Source organism: Gekko japonicus, unplaced genomic scaffold (assembly GCF_001447785.1).
Source record: "Gekko japonicus isolate JY-2015 unplaced genomic scaffold, Gekko_japonicus_V1.1 scaffold1178, whole genome shotgun sequence".
NCBI lineage: Eukaryota > Metazoa > Chordata > Lepidosauria > Squamata > Gekkonidae > Gekko > Gekko japonicus.
This window is the reverse complement of record NW_015160247.1, coordinates 396,086-421,908: the sequence shown is the minus strand read 5'-3', so window position 1 is coordinate 421,908 and position 25,823 is coordinate 396,086. Positions and strand designations below refer to the sequence as shown.

General features: G+C 43.4%; 1 protein-coding gene across 1 annotated transcript in view; it reads right to left on the bottom strand.

Annotated features, from left to right (window-relative positions):
* Nucleotides 1-25,823, bottom strand: part of TET1 (tet methylcytosine dioxygenase 1) — a 78,583-nt gene that overhangs the window by 40,500 nt on the left and 12,260 nt on the right. The window contains exons 2-5 of the mRNA XM_015413884.1: nt 24,936-24,986; nt 6,039-8,553; nt 3,813-3,903; nt 2,523-2,616 (exon numbers count right to left, since the gene is read on the bottom strand). Of these exons, the coding sequence (XP_015269370.1) occupies nt 2,523-2,616; nt 3,813-3,903; nt 6,039-8,553; nt 24,936-24,986 (2,751 nt within the window). The remainder of the gene's footprint in view (nt 1-2,522; nt 2,617-3,812; nt 3,904-6,038; nt 8,554-24,935; nt 24,987-25,823) is intronic.

The window sequence follows — 25,823 nt, the reverse complement described above, 5'->3', positions numbered from 1 at the left end:
CAGTTCTCTGCTGCATTTTTCCATTTTATCTGGATCTTTTGTTGCTCATGATTGTGATGTATAATCCATATAAAACCACACAATGACTTTATCAGATTTCAAAAACAAGTTGTAGTTTTAGACCTGAATGATATGGCCTCTTGTCTCAATGACTGGCCTTTCCCTTTGATCTTACTGGATGTTTCACTCTGGGAATCTGGTTTCTTGATTTGAATTAGCCTCCTTAAATACTTTAAAGGAGCCCCTTATGTAAAGAGTTGCATTTTGATGTACTTCACTGTTACTGAAAGTAAGGCGTGTCCACGTGACAAGGTGTCTGTGTGACTAAAGCCTTGAATCGAATTAGGACTGGCATCCCAGTCAGCTGACCAAGGCCAAACCACCACATATTCCATGAAGCCAAGAATGTCACTGTGCAGGTGACCAATGTCTTTTTTATTTCCTCATGGCATCATTTGTAAGCAAGGACAGGAGACAGGACTGTTTGCTTTCTAGCCCTGCAACAGTCATTATTCAGATAAAGAAGGAAAAAGGGAACACAAATGATGAGTTGATGCTGAGGATAGGGGTGAAAATCTAGTTGAGAACTACAATTGCCCTTCTTCCTACTTGCACAATGGCTTACTTTTGTTTTAATATCTGTTTTCTTTACTTGTCTTTAATTTCATTTCAATATTTTAAAACTAAAAACAGATCCTGGTGTTCCAGAATAAAAACCAAAGAGAAGATCTCTTCATGGAATCACTTACACTTGTAGAAATGTGGGCTGGCATTGTTAAAAAACTGTAACTCAGTATAATTTTTTTAAGTTAATTCTTTCACAACACCATTTAATCTGGTTTTGCTGATAGCACAAGCATCAAACATTTTAATTAAAAGGTATGTATTGTTCTAAGGATGGCAATGCCCTAAAATATTGACATCTGGCCATGCAATTGACCAAACATTTTTTCACTAGTGGCATGTCCAATCCTAACCGAAATATCTGTGTAAACACCAGAACAATAGTCCTTGCAAAGGCAGGATAACATCAGAGATTAGGGATGCAATCCTAAATAGAGGGAATAAATCTGAGTGACCTCAATGGGTATTACTTCTATATACATGCTTAGGATTGCACTATAGAACTGTGATATGCCCCATCTAAGGATTTGTTTGCAAATGCATAAGGTCTTCAGAATGGGATGTTAGTAAGAACATGAATGGGCCATTAGAACCTTCAAACTACCCTTAGGGGGAATACCTGGTTGTACCTTTTTGACAGAATGCAGAGAAATGTGTCTCTAGAACCTTTGCCTCCTAGGACACTGTCATCTGTACATTAGTAAGCAATGTCCTCAAGATACAGTCACTTATGGTTTTCTTTCTGTAAACAAAAAACAACCTCAGAAATCTATGCATTTTCCCATTTACCATTAGGGTAGCTTTTAACCCCAGCCCACGTAATGTATTAGGGTAGGGAAAATATGCCATTAGTTTTTTTCCCCAAAAAACACTGTTTCAAGAAAGCCTCTGACGTTGCTCTGGAACAATACAGGCCTTTATGGCAAACAGGGGGCTCTTCCAGGTGTTTACCTCACAATGTTCTTGGGGTAGAAATATCACCCAAAGTACAAAAATGATAGAAATTATTAATTTTGGACACTTTCCATTAAACTCCTTAAAAATTTACATTGGACTTCTAGTATCTTAAGTTCAAAACACAATTTTTGGTTTTTTTTTTAATAACTGGAATTTGGCTCAAGGAGCTGCGGTGGCTCAAGTGGTTAAGATGCTGAACTGCAGGCTGTGGAAGGTCGGTAGTTCCGCATGACGGAGTGAGCTCCCGTCTCTAGTTCCAGCTCCTGCCAACCTAGCAGTTCGAAAGAAAGAAATTGCAAGTAGATAAATAGGTACCACTTCAGTGGGAAGGTAACAGTGTTACGTGCGCCTTGGTGTTTAGTCATGCCGGCCACACGTCTGTCTGAAATATGGGGATAATACTGGCCTACCTACAGGTGTTCTAAGAATTACTGAGAGAATATATGCTAATACTGTCAGCAAAAATAATGATCCAAGTCTTTTGGGGAAAAGGGTTTGGAAGAAAAGTAGTTTATAATCACTTTATGGATTCCGTTGGCTGCCAAAAAGACAAATAGGTGGATTCTAGATCAACTCAAGCCTGAACTCTCCCGAGAAGCTAAAATGACCAGACTGAGACTATCACACTTTGGTCACATTATGAGAAGACAAGAGTCACTGGAAAAGACAACAATGCTAGGAAAAGCTGAAGGAAGCAGGAAAAGAGGAAGACCCAGCATGAGATGGATGGACTCCATCAAGAAAGCCGCGGCCCTCAGTTTGCAAGACCCAAGCAAGGTTGTTAACGATAGGATGTTTTGGAGGATATTAATTCATAGAGTTGCCATAAGTTGGAAGCTACCTGACAGCAGTTAACACACACACGCACACACACGTGTATTAAAGAAAATAAAATTCTGGCATTCAAATAAATATATTACTACTACAAAATAAAAACTTACCCACTTGGCAATCGGACACCCCTGGGAACTTTTTCCTTCTCTGCCTGTATACACTACTATTTCTATTCTTACAGCACTTCCTTTTGCTCCATACCTGTATAAAGGGGAAATGATAAGAAAAGGAGGGGAAATTATAAGGTTTTCTAGTAATTAATTCTGTTAACATGGGCTGAGTAGAAACAAATCTTCCTGCCTCAAAGATACTACTGGAGATGACATTTCATTTTGGAAAAAACAGGATACAGAAAGTATTCTGTACGGAAAGTGCAGGAAATCAGTCTTCCTCCGTATCGGAGTGGTACTCTGAACTGTCCTAATGGCCTTTAGCCAGTCCTCCAGGTGGCCATATTGCCCTTCATTTACTTCCTGGAGTTGACTATCTGTCTTGGATACAGCTCTTAAGAACCAACAATGAAGAGCTGGACCTTCCCAGCCCCTTAACCACATGTACTCACTTCTCGTCTGATTTCTAATACCAACAACCATTAATATGTTTTTACTAGGAGGTACTCAGCCCCTCTCACTTGGAAGGATTCAACAGGTAGGATTGACAGCCAGTGTGATGAGTGGTTATAGTGTCAGAGTAAGATCTGGAAACCCAGGTACCAATCCCTACTGTGTCACAGAAGCTAAATGGGTGACCTTGAGCCAGTCACACTCTCCACCTAACCAACCTCACAGGGATGTTGTGAGAATAAAATGGAGGAAAGTAGAATGATGTGAGCCACTTTGGGTGCCCATAGGGGTGAAAAGGTGGGGTATTAATGTAAATAAAATAAATAAATATAATACTTGGATCTAGCTTTCCAGTTACTGTAGTTCAAATGCTGGAATATAGACATGCGCAATAAGACATGGAATACTCTGTGTAACTAGCAGGGCTCTAGTCGGGGGGGAGCTCTCAGGTACGGAGCTCCGGAAGAGAACCTCTAGGGGGCGGGGCGGTCACGTGGTGAAGCCCCGCCCCTTCTTTACCCCGCCCTCTGCTTCGATCCTCATTCCGTTTGGGAATGAGGATGAAGCAGGAGGGTAAGTAGCCGGGCCTTCTGACACACTTCCGGTGATGTCAGGGGGTGTGGCCTTCTGTCACTTCCGGTGATGTCAGGGGGCGTGGCATATGCAAATAAGTTATACTAATGAGTTATGCTAATGAGCTCCGGCAGCTCTTTTTCTACAACAAGTGTTTTCTACAACTAGTGTTAAGCAAATAAATTGTGTCCTCCCTTCCTATTTTGCTGCTTATAGGTATCCAAATATTTTCCATCATTTCCTGGTTCCTTCTTTCCTCACCTGTCCTCCATTATTTCCCTCACAGCGGCAACACTTGGTCCTGTTCCCAGGTGTGTATAATATGGCCCTTCGTCCTTCTCCACAATTTGCTCTACAGAAAGGGTTAAAAACAGATATTAACAATTTCATCTACATGCGACATAAAACACTCATGCATTCACACAATAATTTGAATTGCTCAGAATGCCTCCCAAAGTCCCATGGAAGTCACCATGAAGATATTTCACCAATCAGTATGTCTGTGGCACAGGCTTCCCAAGTACTTACCGTGATTCGGCGGGGGACACAGACGTCCTTGCAGGATCATTCCTGCAGGGACAACAGACGCGCCGCACCATGCCGTCGCCAGGAAGTGATGCCAGGCGACACTATGGCAATGGGGCTGGAAACTCGATGGTACCATCAAGCTTTCACTCCCATTGCCACAGTGTCATCCAGTGTCACTTCCTGGCGACGGCATGGTGTGTTACAGGGAGGAATAGTCCGGCCGGGGAGCATGTTTCCCCCGCCGGATCACGGTAAGTACTTGGGAACCCTACTGTGGCACCCTCTCCTAGTGTCAGTACAGGACCCCTCCAATGGCCAGAGGCCAAACCATCTACTCCAACCTTCCGATGGTAGAGTTATGACTAACATTGAGATTGAACCCTGACCTGCGGCTGGTCACATTGACAGTACCACCACCATTTTCTTTTCTATTTTTAAGAGCCAAAAAGAGGAAGAATATTGTAATTACAAAGGGGCCAGGCCCATAACTACAGTGGGGCTTTTGGGGGCTCCATCCCCTTTCTTAAAGGCACAGACCCACAAGAATTTCTCCTGTAAATGCTTTTTTCAATCATTTAAAAACATTTTTAAAAGGTGTGCACTCCTTTAAGCAGAGTGGGGTGCTGTAGTTGACTAATTCCTGCACTGAGCAAGGGGGTTTGAGTAGGTGGCCTCTAGGATCCCTTCTAACTTTGTGTCAAGAAACTGGTCTCCTTTGAGACAGTTTTTCTGCCTAAGTGTTAGTTTTCTTGACTATAGTAGTCATCACCCCCACCTGCAGGCTTGTTATCAGAATTGTTGCTTAGGCTGGCAGAAGTGATTAACTGGCAGCAGCTGACAATGGTCATCTAAAGTGGTTGACAGCTTGCAATTTAGAGATCTATCCTGGTAACAACTTGAGAAAACTCTGCCTGGAAGCTCTCTGCAACTTTTACCCTGCTGCTATGCCCGTTGCCAGAGCAACGCATAGCGTCATGTCTTGGCGACGGCGGGTGCAACGCGTCTCGCCGTCCCCGCGGCACGGATTCTGCAAAGACACACGATCCCCCACCACGACTTGGCAACCCTAACTGTGCCTGATAGGAAAAGTAGTGAGTAGAATAACCAGCTAGGTTTTTCGCTTTGATTTGCATTCCTTGCTAAACTGTACACATTCTTTCCCCCATCTATGTGTTGTATGTCCTTTGTTTTTTGTAAATAAAGTTGTATGTGTTTTTATACAAACTGGAGTGAGTTTACTGGCCAAACCCAGATAAGCATTTCCAGTGCCATGCCTACCATCTATCAGAAAATTTATCCCCCCCCCGCTTCTCAGCCTGCTATTGTCACACTCTGGGGCTAAGATTTGCAGACGCCTCTATGCTTTGATTCTAAAAGGCTTGATTCCACAGTAGCTGAGTCATAATCCTCAAAATTCAGGCTTTTCTTTCTGTGCTGAGAACTTCAGCCCCACCAGAAAAAAAAATTGCCCCACAATCCACTGAATCCTGGCTATGGGCCTGAAAGGGGCCACATACTACAAATTGGGATTAAAGAAGATTTCAGAGTCTGCGCAGACTGCAGAATATTCCTATGTATAATATAATTATAACAATGAATTATTAATACAATAGCTATATCCCCACCACTCTGTTCTACTGGAGCCCAATGAGAGGACAGAAAACAACAGCCACATGGGTCAGCGGCAATAGATCTGCCATTTTATTTACAATCTCCAAAGCTAACTAGCTGCGAAGTTAAGAGAACCTCAAGAAATCCATCCCAAAACAGTTACCTACATAGGATCTAGAGTGATACAAGGGAATCTTCTTATTCATTACTGTTGAGATGGGAGATCATGACACCTGGGCCTCGAGGGAGGCAAAAAGCAATGCTTTAGTTTACCAACACCTAGAGCATTCTTCTGAAAGAAAACACACATTTTAAAACTCGAAAGAGTAATGAAGAAGCAGCACTTACCAACGCAGTCACAAGATGGAAAATCAGTCTGTCCTCTCTTTGTAGGAGTATCAATTAGGTTCTTTGTCGGGGTGTCTAGGAATTTCATAGGTGATTCGAGAAAGCTACTGAGTGTATTTTTTGCTGGAGAATTTCCTAAGATCTTAGTACTCTGTGGATTCTCGTTCTCTAAACTTCCTGATGTTAGACTCTTAACTTCATCTGCACCCTCAGCATTCCTGAGAGTCTGCAATGGATACTCTGAAGGGGGCTCCCCGCCATTAATGGGTATGGCCTGAAGCTTCTGGCCCTTTTCTTGCTCCACAGCCTCAGGCTGGAGTTTTGCTTTGTTTTCTGCACAGATTTCATCCTTTCTTTGACTGGATTGACTGAAGGGCTGAGGCAAAGGATGCATCTGAGCAAGATTCATTGCTTGCTGTACCTGAGAAGTCTTGTCCTTTTCTGTAAACATCTGCATATTTTCACTTCCTTGGTTGAAACAGGACTGTGTGTCTAAGTGAGGAACAGCTGGAAGATTACAGGAGGGTAGGCCACTGTGTTGCAAAGCAACAGATGCACCACGTAGAGGATCAGCATTCTGCACATCACCAGAGCCCATGGTTTTGATGTGTTTGGGCACCATTTCATGGCTAAGTACTTTGTCTTTCATTTTGTCCTGTGCTGAGGCAGGTAAAGGTCTATGGAATATTATTTGAGTTTTGGGAAGAAATAACATCGCTGGTTTTTGCTGTGATGGCAAAGTCATCTGATTCCGTGCCTTTCGTACTTTGGTTTTAGAAGGTTTTTTCCCCATCACAGTTAGCTTGGAGTCTTGTGGTACAATCCGACTAGGCTTGCGTAGTTTAGAAGACTTCCTTGGTTTGTCCTGTAAATCACTGAACTGGCATTCTTGCTGCAGTTGACTATTTTGTTGGTCAGACATGGCTTGAGGCTTCTTCTTTAATCTTTTTACTCTGGGTACTGGTTTGTCATTTTTCCGCACAGGTTGCCTTTGCTTGACTAGCAGCGCGCTATAATTGTTCCTTACGAATACCGATTGTTTCTTCTGCAATAGGCACTGGTCCTGTTTATATTTTGATTGCATATCTGGTGGTATTCGACTAAGAAATGATGTCTTCTGATCTGGGTTTGTGGATTCAATTATTGCTGCAAGTTGAGTTAATTGGGTAGCTACGTCTTCTTCATCTTGGCTATGAATACCATCCTTAATTACGGAATTACTTTTTGAATTCAGGCCATGAATAGCCTTTCCCTCCCATTTCCCAAGCATTTCCACTCTGTTCCTCCGTTGTTTGACAGTATTTGAGTTTTTGGAACATGGCCCAATGGCAGCTTTATGATGAAGAGGATGTTTCTTGGTAGTATGACTTGAATTTCCACCAGACACTAATGCAGTGAAAGGCTTAGTATCTCTTGGAGAGAAATGTAATCGACGCAATAAACTAGATGAGCTGGTAGATTTATTGTGGAGTTCAGAAGTAGCACTTTGACCATTATAAAGCAAATTATTTGGAAGAATTTTTCTCTGTGAATGACCACAAGGAAAAAGCTGTTGGTCTTTTGGTGGACAAGCCCCTTTAATTGCTTTCAGCGCTGATGTCAAAGAATGAGAATTCTCCTTTCTGTAATTGTTAAGTGAATGAGACGTTGTTTCTTGCTCTGTACATTGACCGCTTTCTGTTTTCGCTGGTGAAGCAGCACCTAAAGAGACTTCAGACAGACGTGTTAATGCCTCAATAGCAACCACCTGCTCAACAGTTAAATTTCTGTTTTTAATCAGTGATAAAAAAGTTGATTGAAGTGACAAATCTTCAGGCTGGGAATCCTTGCTTGATATGTTTGAAGCACCATCCTCAAGACAGCCATCTTCCTCAAGCACAAGAGGACACAATGGCTTGTCCTGCAGGTCTAAAAGTGAAATGGTTTGCAAAAGTGAGTTCTGAGATTCTTGAATGGCATTAGAGTTTTCCGTCTGCTTCACTAGAACATGATTGTTGGGGGAGGGAGGAGCACCACATATTCCAGTTGTCAAAGCGCCGAGGTGGTTCAGCACAGAAGCACCAGTCTCAAAGGCTTCAGAGTCATTCTCTTTGCAGCTTTCAGTTGAATATGCACTTCCGGTCACGTCCTTTTTCAGTGACAAATCACATTCTGCTGGTGAATATGGTATGCTTTTGATACCATTTTTAACAGTTTGTGCAAACAACTTTTTGGGCTCATCTAACGCACTGGAAGAAGAAATGGTTTTGGCATCCTTTTCAGAATGCTTTAAATTTTCATTCCTTGCTCCGATTCCACAGAGGTCACCGTTCACATGAACGCTAAGCAATGGCTTCTCATTCTGCGCCCACTTCTCAGTTTCTAAACCGGTCATACTTCCCTTTTCATGCGTCTGTGCATTTTCCCAAGGCAGTGGTTGGTTTGGTTTCACCTTGCATTTTTCACTATGGCCATTTGCAATACATTCCATGAGCTCTGGTCTGCAGCCATTTACTGGTTTGTTTTCCACGTCTCCCTACAAAAATAATACAAATAGGGTTTTAGCCAGAGTTGTGTCCCCTGAAAATATGGAAACACTGGCATTTGCCTAATCAGCTTTTATGGGGAGGATAGAAATGTAACGCACACACACACACATACACACAGAGGCAAAAGCAGTTCATTGTTAACACAAAGAGTAGCAGCACAGCCACAAATGCATAAATGACCACACAGTTTACTGTCAACCCCACCCTCATGACATTTACTTCCAAATAAGCATGGTTACTCTGAAGCGATTTCCACTGAAGTGGAGAGCACATGCAGCAAGCATTAAGGTTCAATCTTCATCTCTACACAGACCTCATTGGTATTTTTCTTGTATTTATTCAGCTAAATACAGATTAGACAATCTGATTTGGCTACCGAAATAGCCACACCCAAATAAAAGCCAACATTGTTTGGTTTTTATTCAGGTACAGCTAGAAGGCATTTAAAGTTCAAATGACCTCAGTCCACTCGCTGAGTTGCATGGCGGCGGCAGCACGACTTGGCAAGTGAAATTCTCCATTATACCCTATGGGCATGGTCCCCAAAGGGTATAAAGGGGAACTATTTACCCCAATATCAATACAATACTGATACTGGTATTCAGGAATACCAATATTTTGGGGGTCCAACAGACCCAAATCGGGGGGGGGGATTTTTTTTGCACACCCCTACTGACAACTGTTCACATGTACAGGGTGGGAACATTTCCACGGAAAAATTAATTTTCTGGAAACATTTTCAACCTACTTCACTTGGGGGAGGGGGAAGGGAAGCACAATATGATGACCTAGATTCCTGTTTACCCATATCACAACGTGTATGTTGAAGTTTCAGTGCTTTATCTTAAGATGGAATAACTTGAAGTCTGTATCTGAGACTTGGAACAAGGCCCAGAAAGACTTTGGCACTAGCCTGCATGGTGTTACATGGGGCCTTGTGTTAGTAATATCAGCACAGAAGCGTACTAACTGAAAGAGAGTGGGGCGGGCTTGCCTAGAGCTATTCAAAATACGAAGGGAAAACATTAGAGTACCAAGTGACAAGAGAGATTAAAGAGGGATGATGAGAGCTGTGTGTGTTAAGCCCCAAGGACTGATTACTGTTACCGGGGGTTACCTATGGAATGTGACAGTGAAGTAATGCAAGAGATACTGGAAATGGTGTATTCATACAATGGTGAATAAAGACCGGAGCTGGTAAAGTTACACAGGAATAGGAGACAAAGCAATAACAGTTCACATAGCAGTGAGGCAGAGAGATATCACTGATACTCAATGACATTAGAAGGTACATTTATGCAGGGGCTATAGTTATGAAAAATGTTGGGAAACAGGTGTGTAGATAAGGTCATATTTTTCAAAACGTTGAGACGCTATCAATTGTACTGTCCCTCAACTCTTGTGTTATGACACTATTTTAGGCTTGCCAAGTCCCCCCAGGGGGGCGGGGAAAACCCCGCCCCAGAGGCCCGTTCCCTGGCGGCAGCGGATCGGGCCCCGGGGGAACCCCACCCCCAAAGCACGCGACATGCACGTCACCCAGAAGTGACGCGGGCACGCTGTGGGCGGGGCCACAGTCATCCAAGGGAAAACTCTATGGTTTCCCCTCGGATGTTCGTGCCCCCGCCCCCAGCATGCCCGGCGTGGCCACATCACTTCCGGGTGATGGGGTTGCGGTGCACGCGCACTCCTGAAGCAGCACTGGAGTCCCCCGCTCCAGCGCCGCTTCTGACTTGGCAACCCTACACTATCAAAGAACCAAAGCCCCCACAATTCATTGCCCCATTTCTACTATTACCTCCAAGTTTTGTCCCTGGAATAATTTCAAAGAATAGCTAGCATTATGTTACACTCCCCTCTTGAAAGCTCGAAGCCTTCCTCCAGTCTAAGGAACTTTCCTCTGACACAAGTTGCTCTTCCTCAGACTGTGCTCAGAGAAGCAGTAGGATACAAAAAGAGTTGCCAGCCTCCAGGTGGTAGCTGAAGATCTCCTGGGATTACAACTGATGTCCAGGTGACAGAGATGGTTCTCTCAGAGAAACAGCCACTTTGCAAGGTGGACTCTATGACACGATACCTCACTGAAGTCTCCCCCTTCCCCCAAACCTCGCCCTCCTCAGGCTCCACCCCCAAAATCTCCAGGTATTTCCCAACCCAGAGCTGGCAACCCTGGACACAAAGCACAATCCAAGAAGGAAGATGCCACTTCTGTGTACCATATAGCCAGTACTGCTGGTTGAAATAAAGCATGCCCCAGATCCTAAAGAATGGCAGCTGCATTCAGACTTCATGACTAGCTTCGGCTAAAAAATTCATTAAAAAGAAAAAAGACACAAGATATTTGTAGCTATGCTTGTGTTCCTTACTTCTCCTTTCTCCTCCAGCATCAACGCTGTGCCAGGAGGTGAAGTGCCCACCATGAAGGAGCCGGGAGAAGAAAGAGAGAGTCCTGTTGCCTGGGCGCTGGTAGGCTGTCACCCTAGATAGGTATAACTTTGTTGTTGTTGTTGTTGTTCAGTTACATTACATGTAAACCGCTCCGAGCCTACGGGAAGGAGCGGTATAGAAGTCGAACAAATAAATAAATAAATTAAACCAAGCATCTCCAACTTGATCAAGCTCCAACTCACCATGACTGCTGAATGCAGGCATCTCTGGGAGCTGGGGTTTGTATATTCCACACACACTGGGATTCTAAACTGGGGTTAAACTGAGGTTTAGGAGCCCAGCCTCCAATACATCAAGGCACCCTCATTCAGACATCACAGCGGATCGGAGCTTGATCAAGGCACAGAGCAAGCACAAGGTAAAGTGCATGAGCACGGCAACAAATGATGTTTGTGCCCAACTGGCCTTCAATTGTACCTTCTTGTGGCATCTAAATACAGCCACTGTCTGTATAACAACTAGCTCCAGGGTATACTGTTCATTTATACTTTTTCAAACAATCCTTTCTGAATGACATCAAAATTGCTGACACTCAGTTCCTATATGTGTCTCTTAAAAAAAAGAGACCCAGGCAGGTCATAGTATTCCAGCTACCGTTTGACAACAGCTCTCTCCACACAGGCGATAAACAGGCAACAAAGTCTTCTGCTGAGCAAGAGAACTGGTAAGCATATGACCATCAAGTAGCAGTATGCCCACAGTTCTTGCTAACACACCTGAAACAGAAATGGCCATTCTCCATTATTTAATTCTGAAGGAATTCTGCCAATTTTGCCTGTGCTATTACTCAGGTCTGGCTATGAGATTAATCTGGGCATACCATTGTCAAGTTGCCTCAAGATGGATATCCATATATAGCATCTGCCTAGAAAGGCAGTGATGGGAGGGAAAGCGACCTGCTCAACCACCATTCAAAGTTTCCAACATGGAGTCATCAAACTGAAAACCCACAAAGGCTAGGATGAAGAGTCTGTTGGCATAACAGTAAGTTATACAATGGACTTTCCACCCAGAGGTCATTTCGGGGGGGAACGGGGGGGAACGCAGTTCCCCCGGGTGAGGTGCAGGGGGCGGGGCACATGATGAAGCCCCACCCCCTGCTTCTGGCCCCCCCCGCTTCCAGCCCTCATTCAGCCAGGAGGAGGCAGAAGAGGGAGGGTAAGTTGCTTCCTCCCCGCCTCTCCCCACCCCTGCCTGCCTTGGCGGAGCTTCCTCGCACTTCCGCCGGCCTTGCAGGTCCACTGCCGGGCCCCTGATGTCAGGGGGTGTGGCATATGCTAATGAGTTATGCTAATGGAGTTCCCCTAGCTTTTTCTACGAAATGACCCGTTTCCACCCAAGGTTGTCTCAGATACCTCCATGATGACCATGAGGATCTCCAAAATAATACCTGACCTTAAAACACATGGCAGGACACCCCCTAGGGGGCAAGAATCATACCACTATTTGATTAGTTAATCACTGGCTGAAAGCACAAATCTCCACCTACCTGCCCTAGACTAAGCAAGAGGAGTAACACAGATGGCCTGCTCACAGAGATGTAGCCAATCAGATTTCAGAATCCTCTTGAGAACATGCCCATTCGCCTTGAGGATTCAGCTTCCAAAAGCCAGGCCGAACTATGAAACAACAGCACCCAGGAAAATTTTCCCATATCCCTTGTTTGCAGAGAGCCTGAGGCAGAACAGGAATGGTCAGGGGACACCTAGAGCACATGTGACTGTTCATTTGAGCCAAATTTGGCTTATCATGAGATCTGCGGTTTTTCAAACAAAGAAATGGAAGATCTTTCTCTTCCGCTGCCCTTGTTAAGCCTGTGACATACCACCCAGTAAAGCTTCCCTGAGTGATGCGAAAAGCCTGATCAGTGTTGGCCTTCAGAGACCAACATTTATGCCAGTGCTGCCAAGGGTGCCATCGACTTGACAGTCACAAATTACCCAAACTTGGTTCAGTTTAGGATTGTCTAAGTAGTTTGATCTGTCTTGCCTCATTTATTTGGATACTTTTCAGTTGGTCTCACAGAGGTGGACCTCTGCAGGGCACATGGGCTAAAATATATAATTTTGGTTCATGGCCATCCTGTCAGACGAAATTCCCTGGACAATAAAGAGGTTACTTATTGATTGGAACCAAAGCATTGCTCAGGGAAGACAGAAGGCAACAAATCTACATTCACTCAGACCCTATTAGAAAGTAGCCAAACAAAATACAAGCTAAAACAGCTCTATTTCCAGCTAACCCTTTCTGGAAAGGGTTGTGGAATGATAGCACAGCAGCTCTAGACACACCCAAATACACTGTAATCTACATGTATACAAACCAAAACATTTAACTTGTCTCAAGCCAATAATACAGTATGAAAACCTACGCCATTAAAAAGACTGCTGGCAATGTGTTTGAATCAAAGCAAGCTCCTCCCCAACACACATGAGCTGCAATACAAATGCCAAGTTTATTTATTATTATTTAAGACATGTCCATGCTGCCTTTCTACCCAATGCAGAGTCCCCAAGGAGGTGAACATTAAAACATTTCAGACATTAAGAAGCAATTTAAAAAGATAAAATATTTAAAGCAATTGAACAAAACATAATATCAACACAAAGAGGGAGGAAGTGTTAGTAAAAGTTAGTGAAGAAACGCCGTCTTCACATGGTGGCAGAAGCCAATGACACAGGGAGACAGATGAGGGGAAGGAGTTCCAAAGTTTGGGCACCACAACCAAGAAGGCCTTATATCAGGGGTGTTAAACATGTGGCCCGCGGGCCGGATGAGGCCCCCCCCAGAGGGCTTCTATCAGTCCTGCAGTGGAACTGGCTGTCTTCTGCTGCTTCTTCCAATTCTGCTGCTGCTGTGTTATCGTAGGCTTGCAGCTTACAGATACACACCTGAACAGCATACTCAAGATTGCAACAGCACAGACATTTTGATGCAATAATTCAGAATAAGAGGTGTCAGTTATCACATACTGTTAAATAAACAAAATATTGCAAGAGTGCTAATGTTTTAAGCATGTTTTGAAGTAAAAAATACCCTTTTTGTTTGTGTCCTTTATAAAGTTTGTATCTCCACTACCTGGCATTACATTTTATGACACACATGGCCCGGCCCAACAAGGTCTCATTTATGTCAGATCCGGCCCTCATAACAAATGAGTTCAACAGCCCTGCTATAGACCTTTACCATAGACCTGTTTCAAAATAGGCAAACAAACCATTCTGTACAACCCATGACTCAGTTGATTTGGTTTAAAAGAAACAGGTAAATGCTGTTCAGTTACATGACATCTAGAGCAAAGACAAACAAGAAAGTTTATCCAATGCAAGCACCAGGTTAGTACAAGTATCAGGTTAGCAAAGAACAAAGGGAACCCACCAGAAAAGTTCTCCATCTCTTCTTTCTGCACCATCTAGAAAACAACTGTTAGGTATTAAGATGGGGAGCAAAGCAAAACTTTTAGAAGCAAGAATCACTTACAAGCTTTACTGGACTATTTGAACTCATCTCAATCACCGGGACTAGTCTAGCCTTCTTTCAAATTCCTGTTAATGCTCACGACAGTCACTTATAAAGACAGCCAGTCAAATGCTTGTCACAGGAGAGAAGTCTTCACAGTCACTACCAATCAATTCCTTAAACTATGCAATACAAACAGCACACACAGGGATCTAGACAGAAATGACTGGTACTTGGGATAAGGGTTCATGGTGCTTTAAAAAAAAAAAACACCACCATCACCACAGTGGCTTCTCTTACTATGCAAGAGTGATGATAATACTGAAGAGGCAAAATGCAGGTGGAGGGCTGGGGCATGCTTATAAACAAGCTTTGCTAATCCAAATGTTTCACGCAGTCCTGTCAATCAGGCGCTAACAAGGCCCATTCCTGTTCCTTTGTGCCCCACATGGTCAGTGAGGTTTCTGAAAGTTAACTGGAAGCTGACGCAGGGCCACTGAACTTCAAAACTCTTGAACCCGGCTTGCAAAAAGCCGCGTTGTTGGTTATCTGTGTCAAGTAAGAACTGCAGGCAGGAAAGCTTTCTAGAAGTATGTGGTTCTTCTTTTAAGACACAAATAATTCAAAAGAATACTAGGGAGAGCCAGGCTAATTAAAAAAAAATTCTGGCTAGTCACTTTTGTGGTCTTATTTACCCAAATGAGATTACGTTCTGAAGAGGCAGACAGATAAAGTGAGGCAACTTAGTCCAGAGGCAGAGGGGAAAAAAAACCCCAAGATGATTATATTAATATTTTTCTCAGGGTGCTATAGCCCAGTTGGACATACTAGCCCTGCCTCATAGCAATTTGACACAGATAGGTTTACTGTTTGCACAACTGCCTATGAGAATCCCCCCCCCGCCCAAATTTTGAAGAACGCAAGCACAACCAAGAATAGCCAAAACCTGCAGGTAAACTTCACTTGCAGGCAACAGTCAGGCAGTCATGGCATATTTTATCAATCTGAGAGTGGATGCAACAGTGAGAAAGCACTCCTCCCCACATCTGTATACTGGGGAAAGGCCAGGTGCCAGTACTGTTGTCCAGATGGTCCCACATCCATCAGCGATAGCATACACTTTCTGATTCATGCTAAAACAACACACTGATTGAAACCACACCAACTCTCCTGCAGAGAAAGCAGCATATGGCGCCCTTATACCAAAACTCTGGCCGCAAGTGCTAAACACCATTATTGGTGCAGTTCCATCAAATCCTGAAAGACAGCAGATCAGTTATTCTTCCTACAGGCTGGTGTTTTCTTGTCTGAGCCTCTGCAGCTGTAGACTTCACAATGACCCGCGTCATTAAAACTGAGCATGTCATGCTATGCCCCTCCCCCCCTCATTAAATTTTGTCAATGCTGCATTAGATATAATCTAAAAGTTCTTCGAATTGAAGGTAATCAACCAACATCAGTGAGAGGCTGAAAAGGCATCAGATCCCAAAGTTTTACCCCCATAATAATAAGGGCAATTGTTAGTCGTGCAGCAAATATCCAGATCTTTTATTTGTAGAAACAATAAAGTATTTGCAGATGCAGCTTAGTGTGCTGCATACAGTGAGGAATTGCTGAATAGCTATTGCTGATCTGAAACAAGAAAAGGACCAATCCAACTCTGCAGAATGGAGGAAAGATTAATAGCAAGCTGGAAATCCATTGAGTGGGAACCTAACAATGAGAACTAGTTTCTAACTGATCTGTAAGCGAAGCAAGGAACTCTGATCAGCATTGGTTTAGATCAGGTGGATGCAAAACAGCTAGCTGGTCTATGAACTTTCCAGCCAGTATCATGTCCAATTAACCCCTGCGGATGGGCAAGAAACTTCCATTCTAAATGGTTTAAAAAACCTTACCCTTGCAAAAATTGCAGGTTTACTTGTGCAGGCAAGTCTTATAAACATGTGCAATACCACTTTCTCAAGCCAAAAACATCCCTGAAAGTAATATGAAAGGTATCTCACACCTCGGCAATGATGGAAGGACCACTATCCATATAATAAATACAAGGACAAATAGATTATATTCTACCATTAACACCAGAGAGGTGACATCTTTTTCATATTAATAAACAAAAAGAGTAAACAGTTCTATATGTTGTCGAAGGCTTTCACGGCCGGTGTTCATTAGTTGCTGTAGATTTTTCGGGTTGTGTGGCCGTGATCTTGGCATTGTAGAACCTGACGTTTCGCCAGTAACTGTGACTGGCATCCTCAGAGGTATATCACAGAAAGATGGAGTACTCTCTGTGTCAAGGTGAGAAGAAAAATGGTAGGCAGGTAACTTATATCTACTCCAGAAGGTGGGATAGGGCTGAGTCAATATCTTGTAGGAGTTCCCCAGGCTATGAACATGCTAATGGAGGAGCTTTCCTGAGGAGGTTGTTTTGCATATGGATTGTTTCCTGAGGAGGTTGTTTTGTATGTGGATTGGCTGTTGACTTATCTGTAGTGCTATTGTCAGATGTAGAGCCTTTTGTGTTTTTCAGGACAGGAAACCATGCCCTATTTATTTTTAAACTCTCTTCTTTCCTGTTGAAATTGTGTTTATGTTTATGAATTTCAATGGCTTCCCTGTGTAATCTGACATGGTAATTGGAAGTGTTGTCCAGCCTTTCAGTGTCTTTGAACAAAATACTGTGTCTTGTTTGAGTTAGGCTATGTTCAGCCACTGGAGTAGATATAAATTACCTGCCTACCATTTTCTTCTCATCTTGACACAAAGAGTACTCCATCTTTCTGTGTTATACCTCTGGGGATTCCAGTCACATTTTGATGCAATGGTGAAACGTCAGGTTCTACAATGCCAAGACCACGGCCACACAACCCAGAGAATCTACAGCAACTAAAGTAAACAGTTCTATTTGTATTCATTCATATGATGGAATTTAGAAATACTTCTTTTATATAATATTTTTTATTGTTTTCCACAAAATTTTATACACAACACCATCCACACCCTAACACCAATCCCACCCAACATATGTCAAACATGTGAAAACCGACAAAACATAAAACCCATCACAACAAAGTCAGATCTCCTCCTTTTTCCTCACCAAAAGTCTTCTGGTTATAATATCAATTTTGTTCCAGCCATTTATAGACTGGTGACCAAACATTCTGGAATACCGTATTCATGTTCCCATTTACTTTTTATGTTAAGTTATCCATTTCCGCTACATCAAATATTTTGTTTATCAACTCCTCTTTGGTTGGTACCTGTTCACTCTTCCAACCCTTTGCGAGTAAAATTCTCGCTGCTGTTAATATGTGCAAAATTAGATATTTTTCTCTTTTCTTCCATTCATCGGGAAATATATTTAAAAGGAACATTTCAGGATCTAACGGGATTTGTTTTTTAGTTATTTGCTTAGCACCGTTTGCACCTCTTTCCAGTATTGTTTCACCTCGTTACATGTCCACCAGACGTGGTAATATGAGCCCAGCTGTAACTTACATTTCCAACATTTGCCATCTAAGCCATCATATATTCGGGCTAACCTTTCAGGTGGCATTTAGAAATACTTCAGTATTAGATGGCAAAGTTTGACAAAACCACGAGAGGCATGGGCAGAACATGCTGAGTTTGCCCAAACTTTATATGGACTGTTGGGCTGGGCAAGATCAGTCCTTCCCTACTGAACCTCCTTGTGACCAACATGGCCACGTTGTGGGACATATGCTGTGTCTAAGACATGCTGTCCCAAAGTTAGCTCAGTGCTTTGTTAAAGACCTCCAAAGAGAATGATTTCCCACTGGTATGTGGAAAGGGATAATGGGCAAATCCAGATTAGCTGCATGGTGTGTCACTTATTGGGGCCGCGGCGGCTCAGAGGTTAAGATGCTGAGTTGCAGACTGGAAGGTCTGTAGCTCGGCAGTTCGAGACCCTAGTGTCGCGTGTCAGAGTGAGCTCCCGTTTTTTGGCCCCAGTTTCTGCCAACCTAGCAGTTCGAAAGCAAGAAATTGCAAGTAGATAAATAGGTACCGTTTCGGTGGGAAGGTAACAGCCTTCCGTGCGCCTTGGCATTTAGTCATGCCGGTCACATGACCACGGAAATGTCTTCGGACAGCACTGGCTCTTCAGCTTGGAAACGGAGATGAGCACCACCCCCTAGAGTCGGAGTCAACTGACTTTCGAGCAAGGGAAACCTTTACATTTACCTTTTTTGTGTCACTTATTATTGGAAGTTCAAGGGTATCTACTGTAACACCAGCATATTGCTAACATGATTTCAGAAACAACAGCACAACAACTCTCTGTACCTCTAAAGCACCACCACAGGATTGATTCAGGGGAAGCCCTGCACAATTTGCAAGGCACCAAGTTAAATACAAGCCTTATAGTGGCACCTGCCAGGGGTGCAACAAGCTTTCAGGTTTTTTCCCCCAGGCAAGAAGCAAAAACAGGCTTACCTAGAATGACTGTGACTTGGATCCATCAAAGGATCTACATGAACAGAGGGAGTTTCCCCCCCCCTGCCAATCCAATTGCCATCTCATGCTGCTCTTTGGGGCAGGGGTCCCTGTCCCTCAGAAGCAGCATTTCGGGGTGGGGGAGCTACAGCAGGAGGGGGAAAGCAAGGAAGTTGTGTTTTGCTGATGGAAATCCCATAAGTTCCCCAAACCATTCAATGAATTCAAAGGCAGCCTTCATTTGGCTTTGCAAGTTATCAGTTGTACAGGCCTTCCTAAGGCTTAAAAAGACACAAGATAGGATACTTTTAAGTGCCATAATTTTTGAATACATCCCAAAATCCATAAACAAAAGAATTCTTTTGGAGTGAAAAGAAAACTGGCCACAGAAGAAGCACACTTCTTCTTCTTTTGGCAAGGGGAAAGGAGGGGAAGAAACCCTGGTTTGTATCTCAGCCGCCCTGAGCCTGTTTTGCGGGGAGGGCGGGGTATAAATTTGATAATAAATAAATAAATAAAATACAAATAAAATTTTTTTGTGCATGCAAGATATCAGAACACTCCCCAATAAAAAATAAAATTTGACTTATTCAGAAGACACTTCACATTGCTTGTCTCTCATAATTAGTGCTTTTGTTCTTCCGCACTATGCACCAAGTAAAAGGAGTTTCTCTTGACTGAAGAAAAGAAAACAGCCACTGCAGTGAAAGCTTTCTCCTGACAGCAAAGGAGAGCCCCTTCCACTTGTGCCACTCACTGGGACCAAACACAGCTCCCAATAAAACTTTAAGCTCTGAACAAGCAGGAGACTTGGAAATAAAACCTTCATATTTTTTTTCCTTCCCACAGATCTGAAATGCAGCAAGTCTGACAATTTTACCTCATCAGTTATGCTGCCATTTATTTACAGGGTAACTAATGAGGGCATTATTTAATTTTTAGCGGTTTGTTCTCCTACATATAAACTACTTGCATAATACAAAATGACTTCCTTTAGTTTAAAAAAAATCAAACTTTTGTAAATTATTTCCCTCTGTGTTTTTATTGGAAGGTTTGAAACTTCAAGTCTCATAAAAGGAGAATTTCGTTCCATTTTTCAGATCTGCTTCTTCTTCTCCTCCCATCTGCAAAATATTTTATATTCATAGACATCTTATGAAAAAAATCGTTATTGCTAACTTCCATTTTGCAGTTCGGCAAATTAAACCTGCAAGAAACCAGCTTGCTGCCCAAACGCATCATCCACTGGTTTTATAGTTCAGGTAGAATCTGAATTGAAGCCTTTAGAAGCTGAGACACCATAACACCACTCTCCCTAGTTGTTACCATGTACACAAAGAAGCACTGGAAGAAATTGTCCTCCAAACAGCTGGATGAAGAAAAATGCCCTTCCAATTTGTTCTGGGCATGTGTTCAGGGAGACATTAAAAGCTCATTTCTCGGAATTCAATCCAGGTGTATACTGTATACTGCAAGTTTCCCCCAAGGCCATGAACAACTTAAATACAAGGCATAGGAATCAGGCATTCTAAACACACAGCGATGAGAAATATGGGAACGGTCTGATACACCAAAGCATAATAAGAAAGTTCTGTGCAACCTTCCAGATTCCCAGGGAAAGCCTGGGCTCACTCCAGAAGAGTGTAGGGCCAAAAGGTGTTGGTTTCCAGATGCATCTCAAGCTGCTGGTGACCTCTGAAGCCCTAAAGAACTCGAAAAGATTGCTTTCTCCAACTAGAACCTGCCCAATCCTTCATAGCAGCAGCAGAGACCCTTACGACATGTCCCGCCCCTTCACAGGCTGGCAGCCACATAACAGAGAGGACATTCTCAGTGGTGGTGCCATTAATGAAACAGACAGATTAGACATACGTCAACACTAACATTATTAAAATGCTACGTTGACAATATCCTGTTGACCGGGGCTTTTAGCTTGCTTTATTGTTTGTGCCTGGGTTTTGCTGTTTATTAGCTCTTAGTAGCTTTGGTTTCTCTGTCAAGTTTATAAATTTCACCGCCGCTTATTAGTTTAATGGTGGCTGGTTTATTGGAGGAAGGTTGTGCCTTTCGCCATTCCGCCTTTAGAGCTTGTTGAGCATGTTTGCTTATTTTGTGAACTTCATGCAGGCATGTATGCACAAAAGATAGGGATGTTATCACACTTTGAAAATGAGAACTCCAGCAACAACCATGGCTGGTACATCATCCACACCCAGCAGTACTTTTCAATCCCAATCACTAAACACACCGAGTGCTCGTGAATTTCCTAGTGATTACTGGAACACTCATGGCATTGTGTGAAACCCGACGATGGTGCACAGCTGGCTTAATGTCCTAAGAAAACCTAGCAGCACTTTCATGCCTACTGGCAGAACTTTGGATCCTACAAATGAAATGAGTTGTGGGGTCCCAGCCATAGTGTTTATTGCATCCACATTTATCCTGCTTTTCCTCTAAGGAGCTCAGAGCAACATATCATTCTCTGCTCCTCCATTTTATCCTCACAGAAATCAAGACGTGAACTAGATGAGGCTGAGAGTGTATGACAGGCCCAAGGCCACCCAGCAAGCTTCCACAGCAGAGTGACGATTCAAACCTGGGTCTCCCAGACCCTAGTCCTGCACTCTAACCACCACACAGCCTGCCTTGAGACAGCCCTTGATGTATACCAAGCAGGAGACTTATATGGGCTCAGGCTGGTCTCCCCACTAAAAGGTGAATGAGGGTTGGCCACTGCCATACCCAGCCTGCTGTGTTGACATGCATCTGGTCAGCAACTGATTATAGCTGTATTCACCTTGCCTCTAGTTCTATACATTTGACATCATGTTTTCCATATGTTGTACCTCAAAATAACAGATGCTCTAGGCTGGTCCTGCATTGAACAGGGGGTTGAACTAGATGGCCCGGATGGCCCCTTCCAACCCTGTGATTCTATGACTTTATAAGATTAAAGCTTACATAGGAGAAATTTGCCCTGGCCCAGAGAGCCCAGGCTTGCCCAGTCTGGTTGGATATTAGGAGCTAAGCAGGGTCAGCCCGAAGACCACCCAGGAAGTCCAGGGTTGCTATGCAGAGGCGAGCGATGGCAAACCACCTCTGCTCGTCTCTTGCCTTGAAACCCCTATGGGGTTGCTGTGAATTGGCATAGAAAGAGAGAGGGAGGGGGGGAATCTGATTGATATGAAGGTATTGATACTATTAAAAGGCTACTGTTTAAAAAAGGCCATTCTGTTGCTTTAGCACATAAAACAGATTTGTAAAACAAGGATGTATCTTCAATAACTGTAAGGCTTACAAGCACACTCTAGGACAGAGGTGTCAAACATGCGGCCCGGGGGCTGGATGAGGCCCCCAGAGAGCTTCTATCAGGCCTGCAGTGGAACTGGCTGTCTTCTGCTTCTTCATCCAGTACTGCTGCTGCTGCATCATTGTAGGTTTGCAGCTTACAGATACACACCTGAGCAGCATACTCAAGATTGCAACGGCAGACATTTTGATGCAATAATTCAGAGCAAGCGGTGTCAGTTATCAGACACTGTTAAATAAACAAAATATTGCGAGAGTGCTAATGTTTTAAGCATGTTTTTATTTTAAGTTTAAAAAATCCTTTGTGTTTGTGTCTGTTAAAAAGTTTATATCTCCGCTACCTGGCATTACATTTTATGACACACATGGTTTGGCCCAACAAGGTTTTATTTGTGTCAGATCAGGCCCTCATAACAAATGAGTTCGACACCCCTGCTCTAGGACTTACTGAAGAACCCAGCAAATATCAATGCATCACCAAGGTAACTAAAATCAGACTAGCTATTTTCCCATTATCCTTCTGTATTTATGATCTCTTTCCACCTTGTCACATTTACTGAGCTGCACCACCGTAACCCAAGTAAACTAAACTACTGGGATTTAGGTTGCCCAATTGCCCTACCAGGAAGGTTTCTTATAGAAATACCCTAGAAATGGACAGGGACTCCTATCTGCATGAGTAAGTTAATTGAGAACATTATTCCACATGCATTAATATATAGTACAAAGCTGTATACGAGTATGAGAACACCACCTCCTGCACAGGTCTGAGACATGACTGATTAAACATTGTTGCAGGGAGCTATGCAACACAAATATGCACAATGCCTAACCTGAACACACAACTTGCAATGCTGTCACTCACTTTCAAAGAGCTGGACTGCATCCTTCCGGCTCAAGCCCAAAGTGAATTACTAGTATATGCCACTATGACCACGAGAGCTGGCACAAGAAAGTAATAAAACTAGCACGATCCAACACAAAATTCTTCCCCCGTGCATGAAAATGAATGAGAGCAATGCAAGAGCATAGTGGAATTTGGTGGTTGTACTGGAATCCATATCCCGTTCACTTAGAAATAGATCTCGTTGATATCAACAGAAATAAGAATCCAAACAAGAATCGTACCAAGTTTTGGGGCTGTCAATTAAAAGGAGAACAAAAAGTATATGTCTAACACGCCAACTTAACAGAAGAGCATTGTTTCAAATAAAAGCAAAACCAGCCAAGTGTCCTGGAGCCAAATGTTCACATTTGGGAAATAATCAGCACTCTTTTTTACCACGTTAAAAGTTATGGGCTCATTGCAGACAAACTTCAGTATACTTTACTGCCCTCGTTGTGAATAGAACTGTAAGCACAGTTAAGTGTGCACAGGACAACAGCCTTAAGCACTAATTTGGAAGCTCAAATGAAACCAATGGGGCTTACTTGTGCTTAAACATGGATAGGGTCAGACAGTAAGTCTCATTTTTCAGTAGAATTTAATGTTCCTTGATTTTCTGTAAACACTTGGGGGGATAGGTTTCAACGAAGACACCTGCATAGTTACCTTAATAGTCTACATTTATCTAATTTTTATACAATGAGCCGCGAACAGCACAGTCAGCATACGTTAACATTTCCACCATTCGCACCAAGTAGTCCCAACTCAGAAGGACCTCCGTTCAATTCATATACTTTCCAGTCCAGTCCTTAGACTCAAAATGCTGCACACCAATAGCAACGCCAGGGCTACATCACAGAACACAACTTTATGCCAATATCACAGACAAAAAATAAACAAATAGCAAAAGTGTGCCAGCACATGCACAACACCTTTTTACTTTAGGCACATAACTGTAAAAACACCGGCCATGATCCAGAACTCTGGAAGGCTCCAATGACACACGGAGCTCTGACACGTGTGGGAGGGGCCTCATTCTCTACTATGAGATGGGGAATCCCCATTCTTAGCAGGGATTTCCTCTATACGTGCACAGGGATTCCCCGCCTTGCCGAAGAGAAGAGGGCTGCCATTTATAGGGACCAGTTATGTGTGCGTGAGAAAATGCTGAACATACACATGAAGGTTTCGTCCTTCATTTTCGTTTCAGCAGCAACCCCATAGCAACCTTTTTTTAAAAAAACACCCCTCCATTGAATTTAGAAATGTTTTCAGTCCAACATCCATTTAACGATGAAAATAATCAGCCTGAAACATATGTTGCTATCGTTTAAGACCGATCCATCCAATGTGAGGAAACAAGAAACCATTCACATTTTAAAAAAAATTATAACAAATTTCAATACTCCCATCTTTAACACGGCATTCAAGAGCTAACACTTCACGTCCAGCTTGCACCAAAACAAAAACCCATGCACACTAAGAACTGTGCCAATTCATGAATGAAGGGTGCCATCAGACATTTCCAATGCATCAAGAGTGGTTAGACTTTAACCTGCCATCTTGTACACAAAGAGTTAAATATCTACAAAAACACACTTTACCATACAGAGGGAAAGACAAATGTTAATATGCTTTTTTTTTTTAAGTCAGCCATATATATATATATATATAAATCTGAGGAGCACAATGTCATTACTACCTGCACACCTTTACTTCCTATTCCTTAGCAAGGTAGCAGTGGGGTTTCTTCTTCTTCTTCTTCAAATGGACTGGGGCATAGCATTATTAATAACACAATGATCAGATTACCTTTAGAACTCTTTGCTTTCTTCTCTGAGGCCTTTTGTTTTCAGTTAGCACCTAAAGAAAAACATCAAATTGCAGAATAAGTCTGGTGTGGATAAGAAAATTATTTGTAAAGCAGTCTCTCTCTCTCTTTTTATTGGTAACGTTAGAAGACTTGAAACACAACCATAAAGGTTCCTCTTGCAAAAAAAAAAAACGGAACTGAAAGAGAATTTAGACGATCGAGTCCCCGGAATCAAAACAAAAACGGAAAAAGAGGGTTAAACGAGGAAGGAGGGACAAATAACCTTCCCCCCCTCTTAAAGTCGGGTTTAATTAGGCGCTGCATTCTTCATAGCAAAACCCACAAGGTAGCCATCTTGCTTCCTTCTGCAGAAGAACCCTCTACAGTGTAGCACTTCTTCACGCTGCTTTTGGGGTATTATTATCATGGTGCTTTAAAAGCAGCAGCAGCAGCAGCACTAAGCGGCAAGCACAGCGAGCCCTGCCTGCCAACACTAGGGACGTGCTGGAGGGAGGGGGGGGCGAGGCGGGGGGGGGGGGCTCCAGAAAAGGCTCAGCCAATGGCGAGGCGAAGCCAGCCGCTTTCCAAAGCGCTCTTCCCGGCCTAGCCCTTCCCAAACAAAGGGTCTCCTATGTGGGCTTTACTCCGAGCAAGAGGACACGGGGAGCAGGCGCAAGCTGCGACATGGACTCCACGAGACCGCGGATCCGGCCGGGGCGGCGGCGGCGGCAGGGTGGGGGGAGCGACAACGGCGGCTGGAGGGAAGGAGGCAGGCAGGCAGGCAAGGAAGGGGCCAAAGCGGAAGCGAGGTGTAAACACAGACACACACACACGCCCAGCAGCTTCGGGTTTATCTGGCTGGCTGAAGGCCGCGCGCGGCTGAAGGC